The 22,590-nt window shown below is 38.6% G+C and overlaps 1 protein-coding gene across 1 annotated transcript; it reads left to right on the top strand.

The window, feature by feature from the left end:
- Positions 1–13,982: 13,982 nt before the first annotated feature.
- Positions 13,983–14,588, top strand: RAB9B (RAB9B, member RAS oncogene family; the record flags this gene model as incomplete). The annotated part of the gene is made up of 1 exon (XM_082864515.1): positions 13,983–14,588. The coding sequence occupies one exon, from the start codon at positions 13,983–13,985 to the stop codon at positions 14,586–14,588; it is 606 nt and encodes a 201-aa protein (XP_082720641.1).
- Between the last annotated feature and the right edge of the window lie 8,002 nt (positions 14,589–22,590).

Below are 22,590 nucleotides of genomic sequence, written 5' to 3'. Positions count from 1 at the left end.
ATGGACATTTAGGAACAATTCTCATAGAGCACCTGTTGAGCATTAGTGCAAGACTTCAGACACCTAAAAGGACAAGAAAAATCCCCTCACAACTGGGTAGGATGAAAGAAAGAAGGAAAAAAGGAAAGAGGAATAAAAAAAGGGACCAGCAACCCTGGCGGGAAGCTGAAATTGAGGGGAGGTCTCTGGACTCAGAAAAACTCCCTCATGGTTGGGAAAACAGCTGAGACAGAAAAGAACCTTTGGGGGAATCAAAGGAGAATGCAGCAGAAGGTCTGTGGAAGGCAGGACAAAGTAAGAACTGCACACATGGTCTACACTGCAACTCTGTGCATTCCAGCCTGAGTCATGAGTCGCCCGCTGCGGAGGGGGTTTGGGTGCTGGAAAGTGGGGTTTGGAACGTGGACAGAGGGAGGGAACACCTGTTGGCTGTGAAAAGACAGCGTGAAGGGACGGGAGTAAGGAGCTCCACAACCAGGAAAGTTTGTGGAAAAAGTGCGAGACCCCATAGAAGAAAGGCGTCATTGTTGAGTGGCATGCAAGGCGTGGGGCCGCTATCACACTGCTTTCTTTAAGAAAAGTGAGTGACTTCCCTGGTGGTCCAGTGGTTAAGAATCTGCCTTCTAATGCAGGGGACGTGGGTTCAATCCCTAGTCGGGGAACTAAGATCCCACATGCCGCAGAGCAACTAAGCCCGGGCACTGCAACTACTGAGCATGTGGACCACAGCTAGAGAGCCTGTGTGCAGCAACTACAGAGCCCACGTGCTCTGGAGCCAGTGCACCACAATGAGGATCCCGCCTGCTGCAACTAAGACCCAACACAACCAAAAGTAAAATAAATAAATAAATATTTTAAAAGAAAGAAAAGTGAGTAACCTTACTTTGGATGTTTTACATTAGCCAACACAATTTTCAAAACATTAACTTTTACACAAACCATCATGTTATGACTTACACATTCATCTGAACAATGTTTTGCAGCATTTGCAATAACTATAAGACAACAGATCTGTAATGATACAGATCTGTAATGATACAGCACAGAGATACTGAACATTGTATTCACTTTGATTTTTTTCTTTTGCTGACAAGTAATCTATTTTTAGAAGCTACTACCATCATCAAAGGAGGAACTTGTATTTCTGATTTTATTTTTCTTTCAATTAAGAGAGACTTCTACAAAACCTATCTGCCATCTCTGAGGTCAGAACTAGCACCAAAATAAGGAGAGTTAGAGGTTGCAGATTTCATCATTTCACAAGAAAGAACTTTCTAGCAAAGTAAACTGTCTAAATAATGGAATGGGCTGCTTGTGAAGTCAGTATTCAGAGGCTGAATGACCACAAGTCAGAGAGTTGTCAAAGGAATTCCTGTAGTAGGTGAGAGGCTAGAAAAAGTTCAGGGTTCCTAAATACTTGTACATGGGCCAGCTTATCACAATCCCCTAGGGAACTTGTTATAAACATACATTTGTGGGCCCCACCACAGAGATTTCAAAGTCAGGGACTTGAAATCTATAGTTTTGATAAATCCTCTATGTGATTTTAATGTGCAGCTAAGTTTGGAAATCAATGGATTCAATCAGTCACTCTAAAAGCCCTGCCAAAACCAAGAGTCTATATATTGAATTCTGAAGGTACCAGGGGGAAGTGGGTTTTCTATTAAAGGGGAACTTCAAAGAGTAGAAAGGCTTCAGTGAATGGACAAGATGTAGGATACGATCCTTAATTTTTCAGGTTCCAGAAACTTGAAAGGAGACTGATACATGCTATTCAAACTCATGGTGGCCATGTGCCAATTTATCCACTTACAATGGATAAATTGTAAACTTACAAAATTTCCATATGGATTTTAGGAACAGCTTATAAATATCTACAAAGACACTAGCTGGAATTCTGGTAGGGACTGCACTGAATCTGTAGATCAATTTGGAGAGTATTGCCATCTTAATAATATTAAGTCTTCTGATCCACAAACATGGAATGTCTTTCCATTTATTTAGATCTTTTTAATTTCTTTCAACATTTTGTTGTTTTAAGAGTATAAGTTTTGCACTTCTTTTTATAATTACTACTAAATATTTTGGTTTTGATATCATTATAAATAAAATTTTCAGATTCTCCTTGCAATTTATTTATTGAAAAAACCATGCTGTTTTCTGTGGAGTTCCCCTTCCCAACCTCCCAACTCTAAACTCAAGTCTTACATGTTCTTGCTTACATTCTTGTGATGTTATTTAACATCTTTGTCCTTTTTCCTAAAAATTCATAGTTATATCTAGAGGTTTGATCGGATTCAAATTTTACTTTTTTAGCAAAATACTTCATAGGCACTGCTTTGTTTTTCCATTAAGAGTCAGATGATATTTGGATATTACTCTTGTAATGTTAGCAGACTTTGATGATCATTGCCTATATCCATTAATTCATTAGCCGTTGTAAAATTCTATCATTCCTTCTGAATTTATTAGGTGGAAATCTTCTACTGAAACATTCTCCTCATGAATTATTTGGTTACACAGAGAAAGAATGTATATAAGAAAGGCAGGTTAAATGTTCAGTTCATTATTTTGTTTACCAGTTTTAAAATAATGAGCTAGTTTCATAACTTTCTCCAAGTTGACAAATTACATTTTTAAGTGTCATCATGAATTCATGTATTGAAACATATTTGATATATTTCAATCCATTGTAGTTATTGTGTTTTCTGATGTTCAGATTGCTTCATGTTTGGCTAGTGAGACTCTCTTCAGTTTGGCTCCTAAGTCCTTTTGACACAGCCCTAGTAGTGTATCTGTATAGGGAAAAAGCCAATCATAAGTCCAAGCTGTTATCTGTGTTTCTGACAAATCAGCTATAAAACAGAGGTTCCCATGACCTCCTCCCCATTGAATTTTATTATTTGCTAGAGTGGCTCACAGATCTCAGGGAGACACTTAAGTTTACCAGTTTATTTGAGGATATGATAAAGGATACAGTAAACAGTCAGATGAAGAGCTACATAGGGCGAGGTCTGGGAGGCTCCCGGTGGAGGAGCTTCTGTGCCTGTGGAGCTGGGGTGCATCACTCTCCCAGTATGTGGATGTGTTCGCCAACCTGGAAGATCTCCAAACCCCATAATTTGGGGTACTTTTATGGAGGCTTCCTCACATAGGCATGATCAGTTATTAACTCTATTTCCAGCCCTTCTCCTCTCTCTAGAGAAGTGGAGGATGGGGATGAAATTCCAAGTTTCTAGTTAAGGCTTGGTCTTTCTGTAGATCAGCCCCCATCCAGGAGCCATGCAAGAACCCACCCAGAGTTGCCTCCTTAGAACAAAAGATACTCCAATCACTCAGGAAATTCTTAGGGATTTAGGAGCCTTGTCATGAACTGGGGTCAAAGACCAAATATTAGAACAAAAGATAGCATTCTTATCACTCCGGAATTTACAAGCATTTCAGGGGCTCTGTGCCAGAAACTGGGGGTAGAGACCAATACATATATTTTCTATTATCTTGGGGCTCCATAGTTTCTTTGCTATCTGGTGTGACAAGATATTCCAGATTCATCTTGGACATATCTTGCCACAGACCTAGAATCAGCCATTTCTCTAAGAAACTTTGATTCCTTTTACTGGGAAATGATATTTAGAATCTCAGTCTGGGTACTAGAGGTGCTCTTTGGTACTTGGATTTTCACTGTTTTGAACTGTTTTCAGTGAACAGAGCTTGAAAATACATGCATTTTTAAAATAATAAAACTGAGTTCATACTGATGTTTTCAATAATTGGATTATCTTCAGAGATCTTTCCTTCAGGCTATGGAAAATCTTGCAAAGCATCCTTATTCCACAAGATTATTCACATATCAAGTGATAAAAAATTATTGTGCCACCAGAACAAATGACTGGCTTTTGGACAATGATAGGTAAATATTGACAAATTCTTACTGCCCAATTTCCTTTTTACAAATCTGTGCTACTATATTTTCTGAATAAAATATCAGATGGTCCCATAAGTATTATTGTAAATGTGGGGACAACAGAAGAAAATACTCAAAATCATAATTATCTGGATATATGGCATGTATAGTTGCCATGTAAATACTCTAGGCCAAGGATGCCAAACACATTGCCTCATCCATGGTAGCCACCACTAACTAATCACTCTTTTCTACTGAGCTAGATGTGCCTTAGAATTTTCACAGCACAAGTCTCCAGGAAACCACTATAAATTAATCTGAGTGGCCAAGCAAGATGACATATACTACCATCCACGTTTAAGGCAAGCCAATGTTCTTTTATCACATTACAACTTTGTACAGTTAAGACAGCTAGCAGTTGCCAAATTGGGTTCTGAGGTATACTAGTCCTTTTGACAGATGTTCAATAAACAAAAGGAATTTGTGGTCACAGAAGTTTGTTTTTTAAAAAGTGCTTTCTTCACTGCAAGATTCCAAGAGTCTTTAATGTTCTAATATGCATTGTGATTCTCCAGGAAAGGAAATAGTATACAGTGTTTATGAATTTATTTGAACCCTTCATGGAACTCTTTTTTTCATAAGCATCTTATGAACATGAAATCAGGCTTTTCTTTTATATTAATCACATTCAAATTATGTCTTCTTTAAGCCCAGATCAATGTATTTAAAACCGAATTAGGATTGGGGCTTTTGGACATAATAGATTTCATACACTGAATGCTTATTTTTGCATGTGTGTGTCACTCTCCAAAGGTAACCTTTTCTCCAGTACCTAGAGACAATTTTGGTTTAGTCTCCAACCTACTGACTACAGTATGATTCTAGCTTTGGTAGAAAAGTGGTGTGTGGGTGTGTGTGGAGGGCTGTGTGTGTGTGTGTGTGTGTGTAACTGTGTTACAAGGATAGGATTATATTATTTCATTATGCATGGAAGCATTATTGATGGAGGGCATGGTTTGACAGATCTCAATGATGGATCATTTAGAATAGTCCAGTCCAAGAGCCACAAAACCTACAGCTGGTATTTTGAAACTTTGAGCTATCCACCTTGTGCTGTTCCCTCCTAACTAGTGGTAGTCATGTTGCTTCTATTCTATGCGGATGGTAGTTGCTTTTCAAGTAGCCTCTAGAGACTCTTTTAATATAGGATTTGTTTAGGAGTCTTTGGGCTAACATAGGATTTTGCTTAATCCTAAGGATTAATTAATTAATCCCTAAGGATTCCAACATTCTGCAAATATGTAATGCCTTCAGCAGTTATGAGCTTCTGACTACAGAACTGGGTATCTAAGCCTAGAAATTAAAAGGCCCTTAAAACTTGCAAATAGGTTTGGGGAGATTCTCAGAGATGACTAAACTGTTGGAAAATAACATCTATGAGAAAAGGACAAAAAAATCTAAATTCACATAAAGATGAGACTCTAATTTGAAGGACTGTTATTTTGAGCAGTTCACAAAACAGTTCAATACAGTGCAGAAAGAAAACATTGGAACATCAACATGTTTGGTTTTTTGTCATTCTTTTAAAATTTCTGTGTTGGAGTATTTTCAATGTATATGTATTATAATGTATATATAAAATAGATATGCACAGTAGGACATGTATAAAATCTATAAATACATATATGGGGGCCCATGCTCAAAAGTTTTCTTTTATCACAGATAAGAATGTGTGAGTAAAAAATTTCTTTAATGGATTATGTGCATTTCTTCTCCAACAGAAGAGTGTTTTAGTGTGTTTGTGTAGCGGGCAGGACTGGTTTAAGTAGGAGCACATTCATATTCAACAAATATTTTCTGAGCATGTCCTATGTAACAAGCATTGTCCTAGGCTCTGCAGATATGGTGGTGAATCTAAACAGTCACAGTTCTTGACTTTATAGTGCATTATAGTATAGTGGAGGAAGGCAGTTATCAAGCAAATAATCATACATTTAAATATCTCATCATAAAGACAAGCTACAGAATGGGAGAAAATATTTGCAAATGATATGACCAATAAGGGGTTAATATCCAAAATATATAAACAGCTCATACAATTCAACATCAAAAAATCAAACAACCCAATCCAAAAATGGGCAGAAGACCTGAATAGATATTTTTCCAAACACAATCAGGTAGCCAACAGGCACATGAAAAGATGCTCAACATCACTAATCATCAGAGAAATGCAAATTAAAATCACAACAAAATATCACCTCACACCTGTCAGAATGGCTATCATCAAAATGAACACAAATGACGAATATTGGAGAGGATGTGGAGAAAAGGGAACCCTCGTCCATTGTTGGTGAGAATGTAAATTGGTGCAACCACTGTGAAAAACAGTATGGAGGTTTCTCAAAAAACTAAAAATAGAACTATCATATGACCCAGCAATTCCACTCCTGGGCACATATCCAAAAAGAACGGAAAACACTAATTCAAAAATATGCACACACTCCAATGTTCATAGCAACATTATTTACAATTGCCAAGATATGGAAGCAACCTAAGTGTAAGTGTCCATCAACAGATGAATGGACAAACAAGATGTGGTGTGTATATATATATATATATATATATATATATATATATATATATATATAGGAATACTACTCAGCCATAAAAAAGAGTGAAATTTTGCCATTCGGAACAACATAGATGGACTTGGAGGGTATTATGCTAAGTGAAATAAGTCAGACAGAAAAAGACAAATACCGTATGATATCACTTATATGTGGAATCTAAAAAATAAAACCAACCAGTGAATATAATAAAAAAAAAATAAGCAGACTCACGAAGAGAACAAACTAGTGGTTACCAGTGGGGAGAGGGAAGAAGGAAGCGGCAAGATGGGGGTAAGGTATTAAGAGGTACAAACTATTATGTATAAAATAAGCTACAAGGATATATTTTACAACACAGGAAATTTAACCAATATTTTATAATAACTATAAATGGAGTATAACCTTTAAAATTGTGAATCACTATGTTGTACACCTGTAACTTATACAATATTGTATATCAACTATACTTCAATTAAATTTTTTTTAATTAAAAATTGTTAAAATAAATATCTCATCATAAACTGCTAAGTATTACAAAGAAAAATACAGCAGGCTATATAGGAGGCTGCAAGAGAATAAATTGGGGCACTTACTCTATTCTGGGGTTGAGGTTACCCTGAGAAAGTGACATTTAAGCTAGGGTTTATGGAATTGACTGAGTGGTTGACTTGGGAAGAGGCAGAAAGAGCGTGGCCTAGGTAGAGGGAGGATGCGTGAGGGCCATGAGGGGGCACGTGGAGAGTGAGGCGTAGTGCCACTTTAGGGACGGGTTATCAGACAGCAGGGAAGCTTCAAAGATGAATCTGCCTGACAGAGATGGAGTGCAGGCTAAATGACCCCAGGAGCTCCACCCTCCTTTGATTTCAGGGAAAAAAATCAGGAATTAGTTGGAGGAACCAGAGGGGCACAGGAGACAAAAAGAAATGACTGGTTGGGTGGCTAGGCACAATTGGAACATTGCATTCTACCCCAGCAACATTTCTGGGAACCTCAGATAATGCTCTTAGGATGGCCCTCTAGAACGGTAACCTGTAAGGGTAAACGTCAGTGTGTCTTCTATGCCTGAGCTACAGATGTGAACCTTTCCTTTTGGATTGCCGCGAGAATTTCATGAGCAATAGCCAGCTAGAGGGCCTAGTAATGTGTCGTGATCACGTGTTTCCCTGAGTTATTTTAAACAAGAGTGTGTATGTGCTATCCTCTTGGCAAAAGCACAGGGTTTGGAGGTAGGATAAATGAGGTAGGTCGAAGAGTAATTGCCAGAAATGGGGCTGTGGCTACAGAGGAGCTAAGTGGGAGAGCAATATTTGACGGTCCATTGTCGCTGTGCCTACTGATCTGCGAGGGGAGAGGAGGAGGACAAAGGAGACCAGGGTTGGACACTGATCATGAAAGAAGTGTGAGCGAGCCAGGGAGCGCTCTCGAAGCGCGAGGGCGGGAGGCGTCTACCCCGGGTCCCTGGCGCTGAAAAAGGGGCGCGAGGAGGCGGTGCGGGCCCCGCCCCCTCCCCGGGCGGGCGCGGGCGCGGGCGCGAGACGCTGTGCGGCGGCAGCAGCGGGCGCGAGCGGCAGCTGTTAGGCCACCTAGGTCCAAGCTGCACTTGCCGCCTCGTTGAGGACGAGGAGGCGGCAGGAGCAGTGACGGTGTCGCCTAAGAGCCGGACTGCCGGCACGCAGAGCTGACCGGCCTGGCCCCCGCGGCCCTCTCCCGCCTCTCTCCCATTGTGTTGGGTAAGGTGCCGGTGCGGGGGCAGCGAGAGTGGCTTAGCGGCCGGAGGACGCGGGAGGTCAGAAGGTGGGAGGCCCGGGGGCAGAGGAAGAGAAGGAGGTCTGGGTGAGCCCCCGGGGGCAGTTGCACCTTGGGAAAGGGGCCTAGGCGCCGCGGGGTCGGAGTTGGGGGGTGGGTAGGTGACGGTGGAGGGGGGCGTTGCTGAGTAATCAAGAGCAGCTGCCAAAGCCCGGCAGAGAGGCGCAGGGCTCTGTGGGGAGCGGGTGTGGCTCAGTGCGCATGCGCCACAACCGCTGGTTCTCAGAGCTGGGGGCGAGGTGAGACAACCTGGGTCCGAGGTAGTTGGAACTATGCGTGACATATCACTTTCTGGGTCCCCGATGCTAACAGTACCCCTATCATGGAGATGCCAGCATTCCCAGCCTCCTAAGGAAGCTTCTTTTCCCTGTACCCTGCTCACTTAATGTCACTCAAACCTTACCTATTCGTCTCCAGGAGGTCTACTCAGGGAGTGGCCTGTGGACAGTGCCAAATTGCTATCTAGTGTGACTTCGGGCTCATAGCCCCAGAGCTGTCGTTGTGAGGAGTGAAAGGTTGGAGGTGAAATTCCACATTGGACCCTTCTGGTTGCATGTAGGATATAAATATGGGCATAAATGTAGGAATATGCATGACAGCTGTGGCATGACAGCTGTGGCATTTGCACTCAGAGTATGGATGTAGCTGATAACTTGTTAGCTCTACAAAATGAATCCAGTGCGTCAGAGGGCTTCCCTGCTATGGAACCCTCCCCCATCCCCAGCCCCACGCATCAGGTTGTATTGGAAACAATCTACACCATTTAAGGTAGAGGGTCTCAAAATCCAATCGTTTCTTATTTGTATTGTTTTTACGTAGATTAAAGAAAGCCCCACCCAGTTCTCCAGTGCGGTATTTCCAAATATTGTTCCAGGAATCAACAGCGAGTTGAAGAGCCTCAACCGATGTGTTACCATAAGATGGGCTTTCCCCACAGCTCTAACTATGGCTCCTCGCCTGTGCAGATTGCCACCAGGGCCACTCTCACCCACTGCCTAGCCCTCCCCTGTTTCTCTTCCCCTACCCTTAGCCCTGCAGTACACATCCCTCTCAAAACTTGCTCCCAAACAATCTGCACTATGGATTTGAGCATCATTCTACCCATGGCAACCGAACTGGTGTTGCCAGTTTGCTTTTCTTTCTCTTCATTATCACACTAAAGTGTACTATTTTCGAAGGTTCAACCTCCTTCTTATCATTGTACTGCCTCCTCCCTCACCTCCATCCCCACCCCCAAGCATCCCCAACTAAATACAGTAATTTTAATAAGCCTGTGTGGGTGCAGACACAGCAAATTCAGAAAGTTTCAAGTGTGTTGAAGAACAAAGAAAGCTAGGGAGTATCAGTTTTATCAGTTTCTAATTCATCTTACTGTCCAAGACGTAGACCCTAATTGGGGAAAAAAGTGAATAAACTGTCCTTAGAGAATGATTGTTACTCTGTTTTGGGGAGTGGGGTAGGAAAGGGGAATGGCATCTCTGGGATATTTGAATCATTTAAAGCCAGATCTTTCTCTGAATAGGATCAAAATTAGAATAAACATTTTAGTCCAAATCATAACCTGATATGGGATCCTTAAAGGATGCATAAGGGAGTTGACTTTCCTGTTAAATGTACTTAGGTTTATCAAAGAATTCCTTTGCCTACTTAATGCTATCTTCTTTTAGGTTTTGATTTAAATTTGGCATATTTTGGGGGAGAAAAAAATTGTCTGGTTTGCTTTTGTACTGTGCTAGTTCTTTTTAATTTAAGTATGTACTAAAGGATATCACACTCAAATGAGGATGATGATGATGCTGCTGATGGGGATGCCAGCAGCCACTGTAAACATAATGTGGAGATAATTATTCTGCTCTTGTTTTTGGTGGGAGTGGAGAAGTTTATATATTTATTTTTTAAATGTGAAGGGAGATGAAGGGAAACTGGAGCATTTCCACAGGTGGAATTCCTGTTAAGTCCCATCTAGAAAGTGATCCAAATAAGTCCATAACTTCTGCTCTTTAGTCACCTTGTAAATAATAATATTTGGATATCTTACAGAACTGTGGATCTGTTGTACCTGTGCATCAATTCAGAGGCATTAGTTCTGGGTACTTACCTAATTAATAAACAAATATTTATTGATTATCCATATGGAGGACTCTGGTGCTGCATGAAGGGGCTTCAAAGACACATACAAACAAGGGCCTTATGATCCAGGAATTTAGAATTTGGTTGTGCAGGAAAAAAATATTTTGTTAACAAAATAAGACAGTATAATGATGCTATTTCAACTGTAAACTATGAGATCTGAAGCTTATATGTGAATTTATAAACTCCTTGAGGGTAAGACCTTGCCTTAAACATGTATGATTTCCAACAGGGTCTACATTCAGTGGGTGCTCAAGCGATGAAGCTTTGCAAAGTAGATTAGGTAGGGAGAAACTAGAGGCAGGGAGAGAAGAGCCAGGAAGCTTTCACAGTAGATTAGATACAAGGAGATGTGGACCAAAATGAGGATGGTAGCAGAAGACTGGAAAAGGATATTGCAAAGAAAAATCATTAGGATTTAGTGACTGAAAGCAAGGAGACAAGCCTAACTGTATTCATTTTTACCTCCAGCAAATAAATGGGAGTTGGAGACAGCAGCGGAAAGTGTAGGGTCACCTTAGTAAGGACACAGCACACAATAGGCACTCAACTGTTTTCTCAAGCATCAATTGCAGGATTGGACAAGAAGACCCTTAAGGTCCCTCCAATGCTGAGATTCTGTAGTATATGCAAATGCTCAAAACTGCTGGGGAACAAGGCATTCTCAGATATGGAAGAAAGAGAAAAGGAAGAATTGTTATCCTCCCACTGGCAGGTGCTTTCTGAGAAAGGTTAATATTGAGTCACAAGGCCCCCACCAGTGAATGAAAGGAGGTGGAGAGTAAGAGGAACAAAAATCCCAAACTAAAAATTTCAATAAGTGCTTACAAATCTTTGCGAACTTCATAAGTTGTTTCCTCCCAAATCCTGTGAGTTAAGTAGGGCAGGCATTACCAGCTCTATTTTTATATAGGAATAAACACAGCAAGATTAAGGGACCTGTCCAAGTTCATAAAATCAATGAATGGGAAAGCAGTGATGAAGACTGTCCTGATTGCTGCCAGCCCAGTGCACTTGACACTGAACTGCATTGTTCTTCCCTGGTATAGACCCTATGCACCCAGAAGTTATGTGTGCACATGACCAAATAGGGGATGCACGAGTAACAGCAGCAATATCTCAGATAGTTATTAATACTTCATTATTCCTGGAGCTGAGTATTTGGTTTCCATATTTACTCAGTTCTTGACCCTTCATTTGCATTTATCCGCAGCAGCTGGGAAAGTAGAGTTAGCCATTTAATAATATGGACACCTGTTTGCTAGGAACTTAAGGAAGTTCACTTGGCATGGACACGTAATACTGTCAATATTGTGCCCAAGTTTGTACTTCCTTCAAGTGAGAGTTCAAGAGTTCTGCTCTGTAAAATTATCCTACAGACCAATATAAAAAAGAAGTGTGCTAACACTTGGTTCATCTCCATTTAAAGAAATGTTTGGTACTTGAGCTAGTTCCAAAGACAGCAATTTGAGAGCAGAAGAAAAAACAGGACAAAAATCAGGAATTGTAGGAAACTTGAGAATTTTTTTAGAATAGATATAGACCAAGAAGGAGGATAAAACCTATCAGTTTAGAAGACATTATTTAAATTCATAATTACTGATTTAGATCTCTAATGAATCCCTTATTATATGCTTTTTCTACATTTGAAAAAAATAACATGAGATTGTTAAGCAGCAGAGATTTCTTAAAAGCTTCTTTATTCCTCAGTAAGAAAGAACACTCAGCAAATCTAGGAACTGTTTTTTTCTTTTTAGACCAGTACTCTTGATGCTGCTGAAATAAGACACTTGCCATAATTAACTATAATTATAAATGAAGTTGTGTTTGAATTTAATAAATCCAGTTAAATGCTAAAACCTGTGTTCTAGACAGATGACTGAAATTAATGAGTAAAATAATTAGCCAAGATTATACATTGTAAACAAGGAGTCCCCAAACATATTTTTTCTTCTCTGATCTTGTGGAATCAGTTGCAGAGACACCCACAAGGCTGAGTGCATTAATAACTTTCTTAGAGATGGGAACATTGGTAGGTAGAAAGGTAAGGAGTTTCATCTCTGACTTAGAATTTCAACGTATCTTAGACTCCTCTGTGCTTTCTCTTTCCTGAATATCATCTATTGTGAATATCATCTACTTTCTTTGATTTACTTTTACTTTGAATGGAAAGCTCAATAGAGAGACTATAAAACTTTAAAAAATCATATAAAGTACACTCAAGTTAGGACAAGTTAAAGTCCATGCAATAAAATTATTTTGTCCATGTTAGGTATTTGTAGTATTTGAACTCTCAAGTATATTTGTGAAAAGCATCCTCTGTAGGTAAGTTGAGGTTGGTCTGTTTTTTTTTTCCTGACTTGAGTATATTTATATATAGATAGCCTTAACTTTATTTTAAATAAATTTTTATAAATAATGTTTCCCAATCTGTTTTTTAGAATCCTAAAAAGAAAGAATATAGCAACAACAAGAAAAAGACTAAGATTGTGACAAAGACCCAACTGGGTAGGTTTACATTTTATTCTCAACTAGGTAGGTATATATGTTATATGTTTTTATTTGATCATTGTTGATTTCCCACAATGGACCTCGTTTGAAAGAACCTAACAAAATCTAGTACAAGGTAGTTGTTCAGTAAACATTTGATCTTTTTATTTTAAGATGCATTCTAGGTATTTCATGTATAGAATGTGGAGGTAACAAGAAGGATACTGTATAATTATTAGCTCTTTAGAGTTTACAGTATGTTTTCATTGGTGTTATTATGGAATTAGAACCTAAATCCAGAAATTAATAAGCTATTCAAGATTTTCTTCTTCAATGATAGCTGTTACAATGATACCAATCAACAGTCATCAACTTGAGTGCCATTGTTCCATGAAGGAAAGATTATGGAAGATCTTTTACTTGTGAGGGTATCCATATCAATTCAAGTATAATGGGGCAAATGCCTGAAGAAACCTGATCTTTTTCTCTTTTCCAAGTTCTGGGGTCCAATGTAACCCTAACCAAACTTCTACTAACAGAATCAAGATTCCAGCTTACACAGCTTTCTCTCCTCAACGGTTCTTGGCTCCATCAGGAACAGACTTCAAACCCCTCTAATCAATTTCATACTCTTTGCCTCTTGTTTGGAACTGTCCAAACCAGAAGCTAATACGTTACACATTTGAGTAGCATTCCTGTTCTAGGCTTTCTCCCCTAGAATAGGGTCAGAACTGAACCAGATTACAGCACCATCTGCTAGTCCATTTATGCATGGCATTCAGCCATTTTCCTGGCACAGGCAAGATACTTCAGAAAAACAAGACATATTTTCTCCCTTATGGAAAAAGACTTTTATTCCTTCTGCTGTACTATATCATTTAATGAGCATGAATTAAGAGAAGTTAAGTAATAAGGCCTTGTAATTCAGAGAAATTTACTATGAAGTTGATTTCAGTTTCAGGTTTAACTGTTTTCCCTTCTACTTTTTCTTTTATTTTCAGGTTCTCTTGGTTATAAACTCTTCTCCATCTGGTGCTACAACAATGAGTGGGAAATCCCTGCTCTTAAAGGTCATTCTCTTGGGTGATGGTGGAGTTGGGAAAAGCTCGCTCATGAACCGTTATGTAACCAATAAATTTGACTCCCAGGCTTTTCACACCATAGGGGTAGAGTTCTTAAATCGAGATCTGGAGGTAGATGGACGTTTTGTAACTCTCCAGATCTGGGACACTGCAGGGCAGGAACGCTTCAAGAGCCTTAGGACACCCTTCTACAGGGGAGCAGACTGCTGCCTCTTGACTTTCAGCGTGGATGACCGGCAGAGCTTTGAGAACCTTGGTAATTGGCAGAAAGAATTCATCTACTACGCAGATGTGAAAGACCCTGAGCACTTCCCCTTTGTAGTTCTGGGTAACAAAGTAGACAAAGAGGATAGGCAAGTGACTACTGAGGAGGCACAGGCCTGGTGCATGGAGAATGGAGATTACCCTTATCTAGAAACAAGTGCCAAAGATGATACTAATGTGACAGTAGCCTTTGAAGAAGCTGTCAGGCAGGTGTTAGCTGTAGAGGAACAGCTGGAGCATTGCATGTTAGGTCACACTATTGACTTGAACAGTGGTTCCAAAGCAGGATCTTCATGCTGTTAAAAGTGGGAAGCCTTTTAAAAGTGTGCCCCAACTGGTCAGTCAGTAGTATAAGAGTAACTGTGCCCCTCTAAGACTGCACACACACACAAAACGGTAAGAGATAAGGTTATGATTGTCAATCAGAGCCTTTCAAATTGAAGTTGTAGAGCAATTAAAAAAAAAAAGCTTTATCAAGCCAAGTGTATTTTGCGTGATTTCTGCTATTTCCTTCTTGTGTGTTTCAGGACATTTCAGAAAGCTTTAGTTCTGAAAGATTTAGATATTTTTCAAATCACAGTTTAAACTTAGAACCCAGCCGCATGAAGGAGTTAAAGAGCTACAGCTATCCCTTAAAGCATTCCATTAATCAACTAACAAATGTCACCATCAACTCTTGCCAAGCAGTTTCTGACATGTCTGCCAAAGGGGAAAAAAATAAGACTCTGAGTCGTATTACATTAAAGATTATTATGCAAACTAGGATGTCCTTATCTTGAATTATAAAGAGGTTGTAATGATTAGGAATGCAAAAGTATAATGATGTACACTGCCTTGTTTAAATCCTTATGTATGGTTTGCTCCCATCTGAGCTTTTCAAAAAATACCATCTCAATAAGAGATACACTAATGACAATGGAGATTTATTATACTCCTTGTGTTTGAAGTAACAGGGTCCTAGTGAATGGATTATGTTTAAATATGCCAACCACCCTTGCAAATAAAAGGTTGGTCTGCTTTCACTTCATAAGTCTACTTTTGCTGCACAGGGATGTTGCTTCTCTGACAACCTCTTATCAATTTAGCAATGCTGCTTAGTATATGGCTTTGGATGCAGTGCACTCTGCTCATAATTTTGATGGTCCTTTGGTCCACCATACTGTGCTCTCAGAGAAGCCTTCAGAACAGGTTGGAGGATACTGGGCTTTTCTCCTAAGGTTCCGTAACTCGAATATTTATTGTAGAAGAAGGAACTGATTTCTTGTATGCACTGTATGTTGAGCTGGCCAAACTAGGACGCTGAAAGTAACAAGAGAACATACTCTAACCCAGCATTAGAATGAATTTAAGAGAGTTGTCCAACAATAGAATGGACTGCCTTAATAGTGAACCCCCTTCTAGGGAAAACATTCAAGATGCTGGATGACCATCTGTTAAAATATCATAAAAATAATTTCTGTACTGGCTAGATGTTTGGTTTAAGGTCCCTTCCAGCTCTGAGTTCTAGGAATCTGCGAGCTACAAACTACGTTTCAGTGCCATGCTTTAGTTAGATATATCTTAAGGCAACAGCTAAGACTATGGAAAGGGACTTTAAAATTTCTCAAACTACTCTGGGATCAGCATTTAACAGCAACTACATAGCTCTTTCTTTTGCTTTTGCACTACGGCAGGAAAAGTTCTTGAGCTCTGAGTAATCATTATGTGCCCAATATAAACATCCTGAAGATACCATATTAAAATACAAAAACAGTTTGTCAAATTTTGATTACCATGACTGCCAGCTATATACTATATTATTAATATGCAGCTAGTTCTTGTCAGTTGATATATTTGTCCTGCATAGATTTTAATCTATACTTTTACAACATCTATGATAAAAACAGTGACCCAAGGTAGTGAGAGACAGTTAGAAATGACCCCAAAAGAGACCTAGGTTGGGAAGGGGACAGGAGCTTTCACAGGAATATAGCCTAGAACTCTCCATTGTAGCCACATATGGATCAGCCTTACATGTGGGACCTTATGTGCTTTAAGAGCTCTGGGACTTTTTGGCCACATTGATAAGTGGAAGATGATATTTTAACCCAGTAATGCTCAATATTTCCAATTTAAATATAGTCCAGACCCCATTGTCCAACTAATTTTGATGCCAGAAGTCAAAGCCAGAACTGGGACCCCATAGCTCTTAAGTATTGGTCTCTATCCTGCCTATGCCTATAGCCAGCCACACTGGTTTCCAAGTTCTATGATCATTTTGCTACAATCATGTTAGGGTGAAAATATGTATGTCGGAACTATTAAATGCTAATTGTTTTTAAGTGCATGAGACCTGGGGCCTTCTCTTTCTACTTGCACTCTGCTTGTAATAGTTTCTATTTGTAGATCTCAGGCCTTCATAAAGACCTCCATCCACTCACAAAAGTACTTGTCACTATTAGAATGGCATGTGATCATTTAAGTAAAGAAATTACTTAGGTATCCCATTCATAGGCCTCCTGTCCATACAAGACAAGTGTTAGGTCATTTGAAGCCCCTTTCCTCTTAGCCATACCAATTTTTTTTTCTGCCATATCACTACACAATATCTTAATGAAAGCACTTAAGTGACAAAAAATAGTGGCATTTTGGTGAGTAATATTCAGTGGGTTGTGGACATATAGTTTGGGTAAGATAAAAAAAACCCACCAAAGGCTGAAATCTGTGAGTACAAGAAACTGTGCATATAGGCTTAGAAATTGTGTACTCTAGAATGTGCAGTGCAATATTTTCAGTAGGTGTTTTTTTTTTTAATGAACACTAGATTTTTTTGGAACAAGATATTTCTAATTGGAACTATATTGTTTTTCAATGGTCCATTAAAACATCATACAGAATATCTATTTAATTTATTTACATGTGTTGGGCTAACATTCAGGGGGCCTCAGATTCCATATGTCTTCAGTGGATTGATGAATTTCAGGTTAATTTGTGCCTGCCTCAGCCATCTCTACTTTACCCTGAGGTATTCCACAATCCTCTTGTTGCAGGTGCTGCTAAAAACTCAAAATTGTGTATCAGATATTTTGTTTCAACTGTAAAAATATCATCTGTGTTAAAGTGAATAAAAAGTGCATTTTGAATAACCAGTATACAATGTTTGTGCTTCTTTTCTCCCTTTCCCTTTTTTTTTTTTTTTTTTTTTTTTTACGGTACGCGGGCCTCTCACTGTTGTGGCCTCTCCCGTTGCAGAGCACAGGCTCCGGACGCGCAGGCTCAGCGGCCATGGCTCACGGGCCCAGCCGCTCCACGGCATGTGGGATCCTCCCGGACCAGGGCACGAACCCGCGTCCCCTGCATCGGCAGGCGGACTCTCAACCACTGCGCCACCAGGGAAGCCCCTCTCCCTTTCCCTTTTTGAGCAACTGGTGGGTGTGACAGAGAGTATTTATCAATCAAGTCACTCTTTCAGGCTGCCCTACATGTGGCTCTGGATCATTTTTTCACATGGTACTCCAAGCAGCCACTACCTACTGATCAGACAGATACCGTTCTACTGATTGGGAAACAAACTCAAAAGATTAAGGTGGGGAAGTTCCTTTTATTTTATGCCATTTTTTAAATACATGAAGAGTATTGGGACTAGAACTTGGATCTTGACTCTCCACTTTATTTCTTCATTATAATTTAAAACAAAATTAGACCATCACAAAATATAAACAGAATATACATATTCCCTTTATTTTCTTGACTGGAATACTGTCCAGATCTTAGGAAAACATGAGAATATAGGCAAAACAAATCAGAAAGCAAAGGATAATTTTGTTAAATATTCTTTTCTGTTGCTTCTCACATATTGGACTTTAAAGAGACTTGGATTAGCATCGAACGGCTTGAATATACAGTACGTAGTGGTGACTTTTAAATTACAGACACAAGTCTCTCCACAGCACATAATTACATTACAGTGATTCCATCTGTCACAGATTTAGCCCTCTTCTCCCCTCCCTCTATTTTTGCCTATTGGAACTTTGGGCAGTCGAAATCACAGCGGGTAAAAAACAGATTTTTTTTTACCACATGTACTGTTTCCATTGCTAAGGATAATCATTTAACAAGTTATCAGATCAACCTCAACTACAGCACCTGAAATCCTTTTGATTAGGCTATAATGATGTAACTTTTAAGCAAAAAGGTCATAGGTTTATAAGCTCTTAAAAAGGATTTGCTCAGCCAAAACTGATACTTTAAAAGCAGAAAGCTAACTTTCTGTCTTTGCAGGTTTTCTACCTGATTCATAGCCCAGTAGGAAATCTCTTTCTCTTTATGTCTCAAGAAATAGTATAGTGGGAGGCGGGGGCGGGATTGAATGAAGACAGTCAAAAAGTTCAAACTTCCAGTTATAAGATAAATAAGTCATAGGGATGTAATGTATAGCATGATAAATATAATTAACTCTGATGTATGTTATATATGAAAGCTGTAAAGAGAGCAAATCCTAAGAATGAGAGAGAGAGAAAAGAAAGAAGAAGAAAGAGAAAGAAAAGAAAGAAGGAAAGAAAGAGAGAAAGAAAGGAAGGAAGGAAAAGAAATAGTATAGATTCTCATATTTTGGAAATAGTTTGGCTATGGTTCTTCCCGGAAGTGGAAGGTGTGGAATAGATGGTTTCTCCTCAATTCTATAATTAAATTTTTGAAACACACTGGAAAAGTGAAGCACCAATCTGAGTAATTTCAGGCTGGGAGTGGCATCTCTACTTTCATTTGAATTACCTGTAGTAGTTCTAAGTGCAATATATATATTTTTTTACCTCAGTGATCCAGATAATCATTTCACTTTTTTACCCCCTTGCTATGGAGATGTAGGATTCATTACCGCAGAGTGCTTTTCTTACACTTGATTTTAGGGCAGATAAACTGATACATTTTTTGATAAAATATTCATATATGTGTATGTTTTTTTTCCAAACTGGTCTCTTTTCCCCCCCAGCTTTATTGAAGTATAATTGACAAATAAAAATTGTATATATTTAAGGTGTTCAACTTGATGATTTGATACATGTGTACACTGTGAAATAATCACCACAATCAAGCTAATTAATATATCCATCACCATTCAGAGTTACCTTTTTTTTTTGCTGTCTTTTTAATTTCCTCAAGTAAAATCACCAATAAAGCCCCCATTCTTTACTCTTTTCTCTTTAGGAGAAGGAAAGGATAATGATAGAAACTAGGCATAAAGAATGAAAGTAAAGTTATTAAATTATTAAATGTCCCCTTATTGGTATGTTTGCAAAAACTGGTAAGCAAAGATCTGGCTTTTATTTTGCTGATGGAGGTGGTGATGTTTGTGTGAGGATTGGTGTGGGCTTTTTTTTTAAAGGGGGTGAAGGTTTATTTAGTGCTTTCCCAGCTAGAATAAGCATCTTCAAGGCTCAAGATATAAAGGAATTATCACCTTTAGTCATATAGGAACTGCTGCAGTGATCTGTGTGTCTTCATAAATCACTTTGTCTTCTCCAAGGCAACACAGAGAATTTTGGTTCAGCCATATTTAAGTGCATTTTTAAATGGTGGGTTCTGTGAGTACAAGTAAGTGTATTTTTGAGCAATCTGTGAATTCCTTTCATGCTTTATGAATTATGGGTAAATGTGTAATGAGTCTTACCATAGCACTCCTGAATTTTAGCCAGACATGCCAAGCTGTGCTTCTTCTACTTAATTGATTGATGAAAAGGAATTCAGAAACGTTGCCTTGATGAAAGAAATGCTAGCTGTATTGATTAGAGTTAAAATACAAATCATGCCTTCCTGTGGTGCATTCGTGAGGAAGCAAGAGACAGGCTCATCTCTTCTCTTTTCTCTTTCATTGTTCTTGGCTGCCGTAGAACCAGCCAAGGGTGTGTCCTGTAATATATTGTTCAATATAGAGTCTAATGAACAAGTGTTGGTATAACCTTTGAATTGTCTCTTTTTCCATTTCTTCCCAACAGGAAAACAGTGTCACCAGTAAACACTTTAAAACTTTGTCTTTATTTTTTTCTGATTACAAAAGTTATTCACACCTATGGTAAAAAAACAGAAAGAACAAAAGAAACAGAAAAACAAGACAAAGAAAATAAAAGTTTTCTGTAATCCTATTATCCTGAGGTAACCAGATTTTTAAAATATTACTTTTTAGTGTGGTTATGTGTGTGTTTTAATATATTTATGTAATAAAGAAAATTGATGTCATATTGCACATACTTACTGTAATCTTTTTCACTTAACATACATGACACTTTTCTCTAAGTCATTATATATTCTTCTAGGGATTATATTTAATGCTTGCAAAATAGTCTATTGAAGGATTTACCATAATATATGTAATCAGGGACTTCCCTGGTGGTACAGTGGTTAAGAATTTGCCTGCCAATGCAGGGGACACAGGTTTGATCCCTAGTCCGGGAAGATCCCACATGCTGCAGCTAAGCTAGTGAGCCACAACTACTGGGCCTGTGCTCTAGAGCCTGCAAGCCACAACTACTGAGCCCACACACCTAGAGCCTGTGCTCTGTAACAAGAGAAGCCACAGCAATGAGAAGCCCCCACACCAGAATGAAGAGTAGCCCCCACTCACCGCAACTAGAGAAAGCCCACGCACAGCAATGATGACCCAACACAGCCGAAAATAAATAAATAAATAATAAATAAATTAAATATATATATATGTAATCAAACACTTATTGCTAGACATTTAGGTAGTTTTCCAACAACAGTCTCCTTTTTATAAAATAAAGCAGCACTGCACATCCCTAATATTTATCTTAATTCACATCTCTGTTTATTTCCTATAAGTAAAATTTCTGGGCCAAAGAGTATGAATATTTTTATGGCTTTTAATATATATTAGCAGATTGCCCTCTAGAAGAAAGTTGTCCCAAGTTACATCAATGAGAGTCGAATAAGAGAAGGCCTATTTCTCTAAACACTCAATCTCTCATGGAATATTATCATCACAAACCACATTTGCCTAACTTGATGAATGAAAAATAATCTCATGTTTTGATTTGCATTTCTTTCATTCTTTGATAGTAAATAGTTGTTCATGTATTTATTTATTGACTATTTTTATTTTTTCTTGAGTAAATAGCCCATTCTAGTCCTGAGCCCATTTGGGGTGAGGAACATTCATTTTTGTTTCTTATTGATTTCTAGAAACTCTTTTTTTATATAAATATTATGGGCATTAACCTTTCATCTTATCTGTATTGCTGGTTTTCTGCAGTCCTCTCCCATATCTCTTCCCATTTAATTTTATGATATTTTTAAAACCACTGACACACTATTGAAAGGGTTGTGTTCTAATAAAATAGAAAACCAGGGTGGTGGGGGAGAGAGAAATGCCTACTTGATCTGTCCTTTTTTCCTGACCACATTTGAGACTGTAGTTATTTTTGTTTAGAAAGGTTATGAGTCTAAGCTTGTGCCACCATGATAAAAAAATGATAGAAAGCAAAATATTCATTCACTTTTCTTTATCTGCATGACATCAAATGGCTGGTTTGATTTGGGTTTATTGGTGTTATTTTAATGAAGATTATTCTGAAATCTTACACGAATACAGAGATAGTAACAGTTCAGCTTTCACCCACAAGGGGGCAATGAAGACCAGTTAGTGTTCGGTGGTAGACTAAACACATGACTGCAGACTGTTAAGAGCTGAAGAAGAGCCTAGAAATCATCCAGCTAGTCTACCTCTCCCTTATTTTATAGACGGGAAAACTGGAATCTGGAGGGGTGAAATGACTTGCTCATGGTCGCAGAGCTGGCCCGTCAAAGAGCTGAGTCCTAAGCATTTTCCAGTTGACCATACTGTGATTTAGTTAAATTGACACACACTATAAACACATACATTTTTTTCTGATTTTTAATATTTATTTTGCCTTTTGAAGTAAGAATTACATAACATTAACCATTTTAAAGTGTACAATTCAGTATCATTTAGTGTATTCACACTGTTGTAATCACATACATTTTAATCTTCTGGGTTCAAATCCCAGTCCTGCCACTAAATAGATGTGTTACCTTAGGTTAATTGGGTAACCTTGCTGATCTTCAATTTCTTCAGCTTGTGTAGGGAGAAAATGTCTTCTGTAACAGGTTGTTGTGAGGATTACCAGAAATAATATTCACAAGGGCATAGCAATGTTCTTGGCACAGAGTAGATGACAAATAAATTCTTTCTTTCCTTCAAGATATTAATCAGCTACTCCCCATCTAGTATTAATATATTTATTTCACATTAAGAATAAAAACAGATTCTAGAGTAGATTATTGTCTCTTC

The sequence above is a fragment of the Leucopleurus acutus genome, assembly GCF_964270905.1.
Source record: "Leucopleurus acutus genome assembly, chromosome: X".
Taxonomy (NCBI): domain Eukaryota; kingdom Metazoa; phylum Chordata; class Mammalia; order Artiodactyla; family Delphinidae; genus Leucopleurus; species Leucopleurus acutus.
This window is presented reverse-complemented; position numbering and strand designations above follow the sequence as displayed.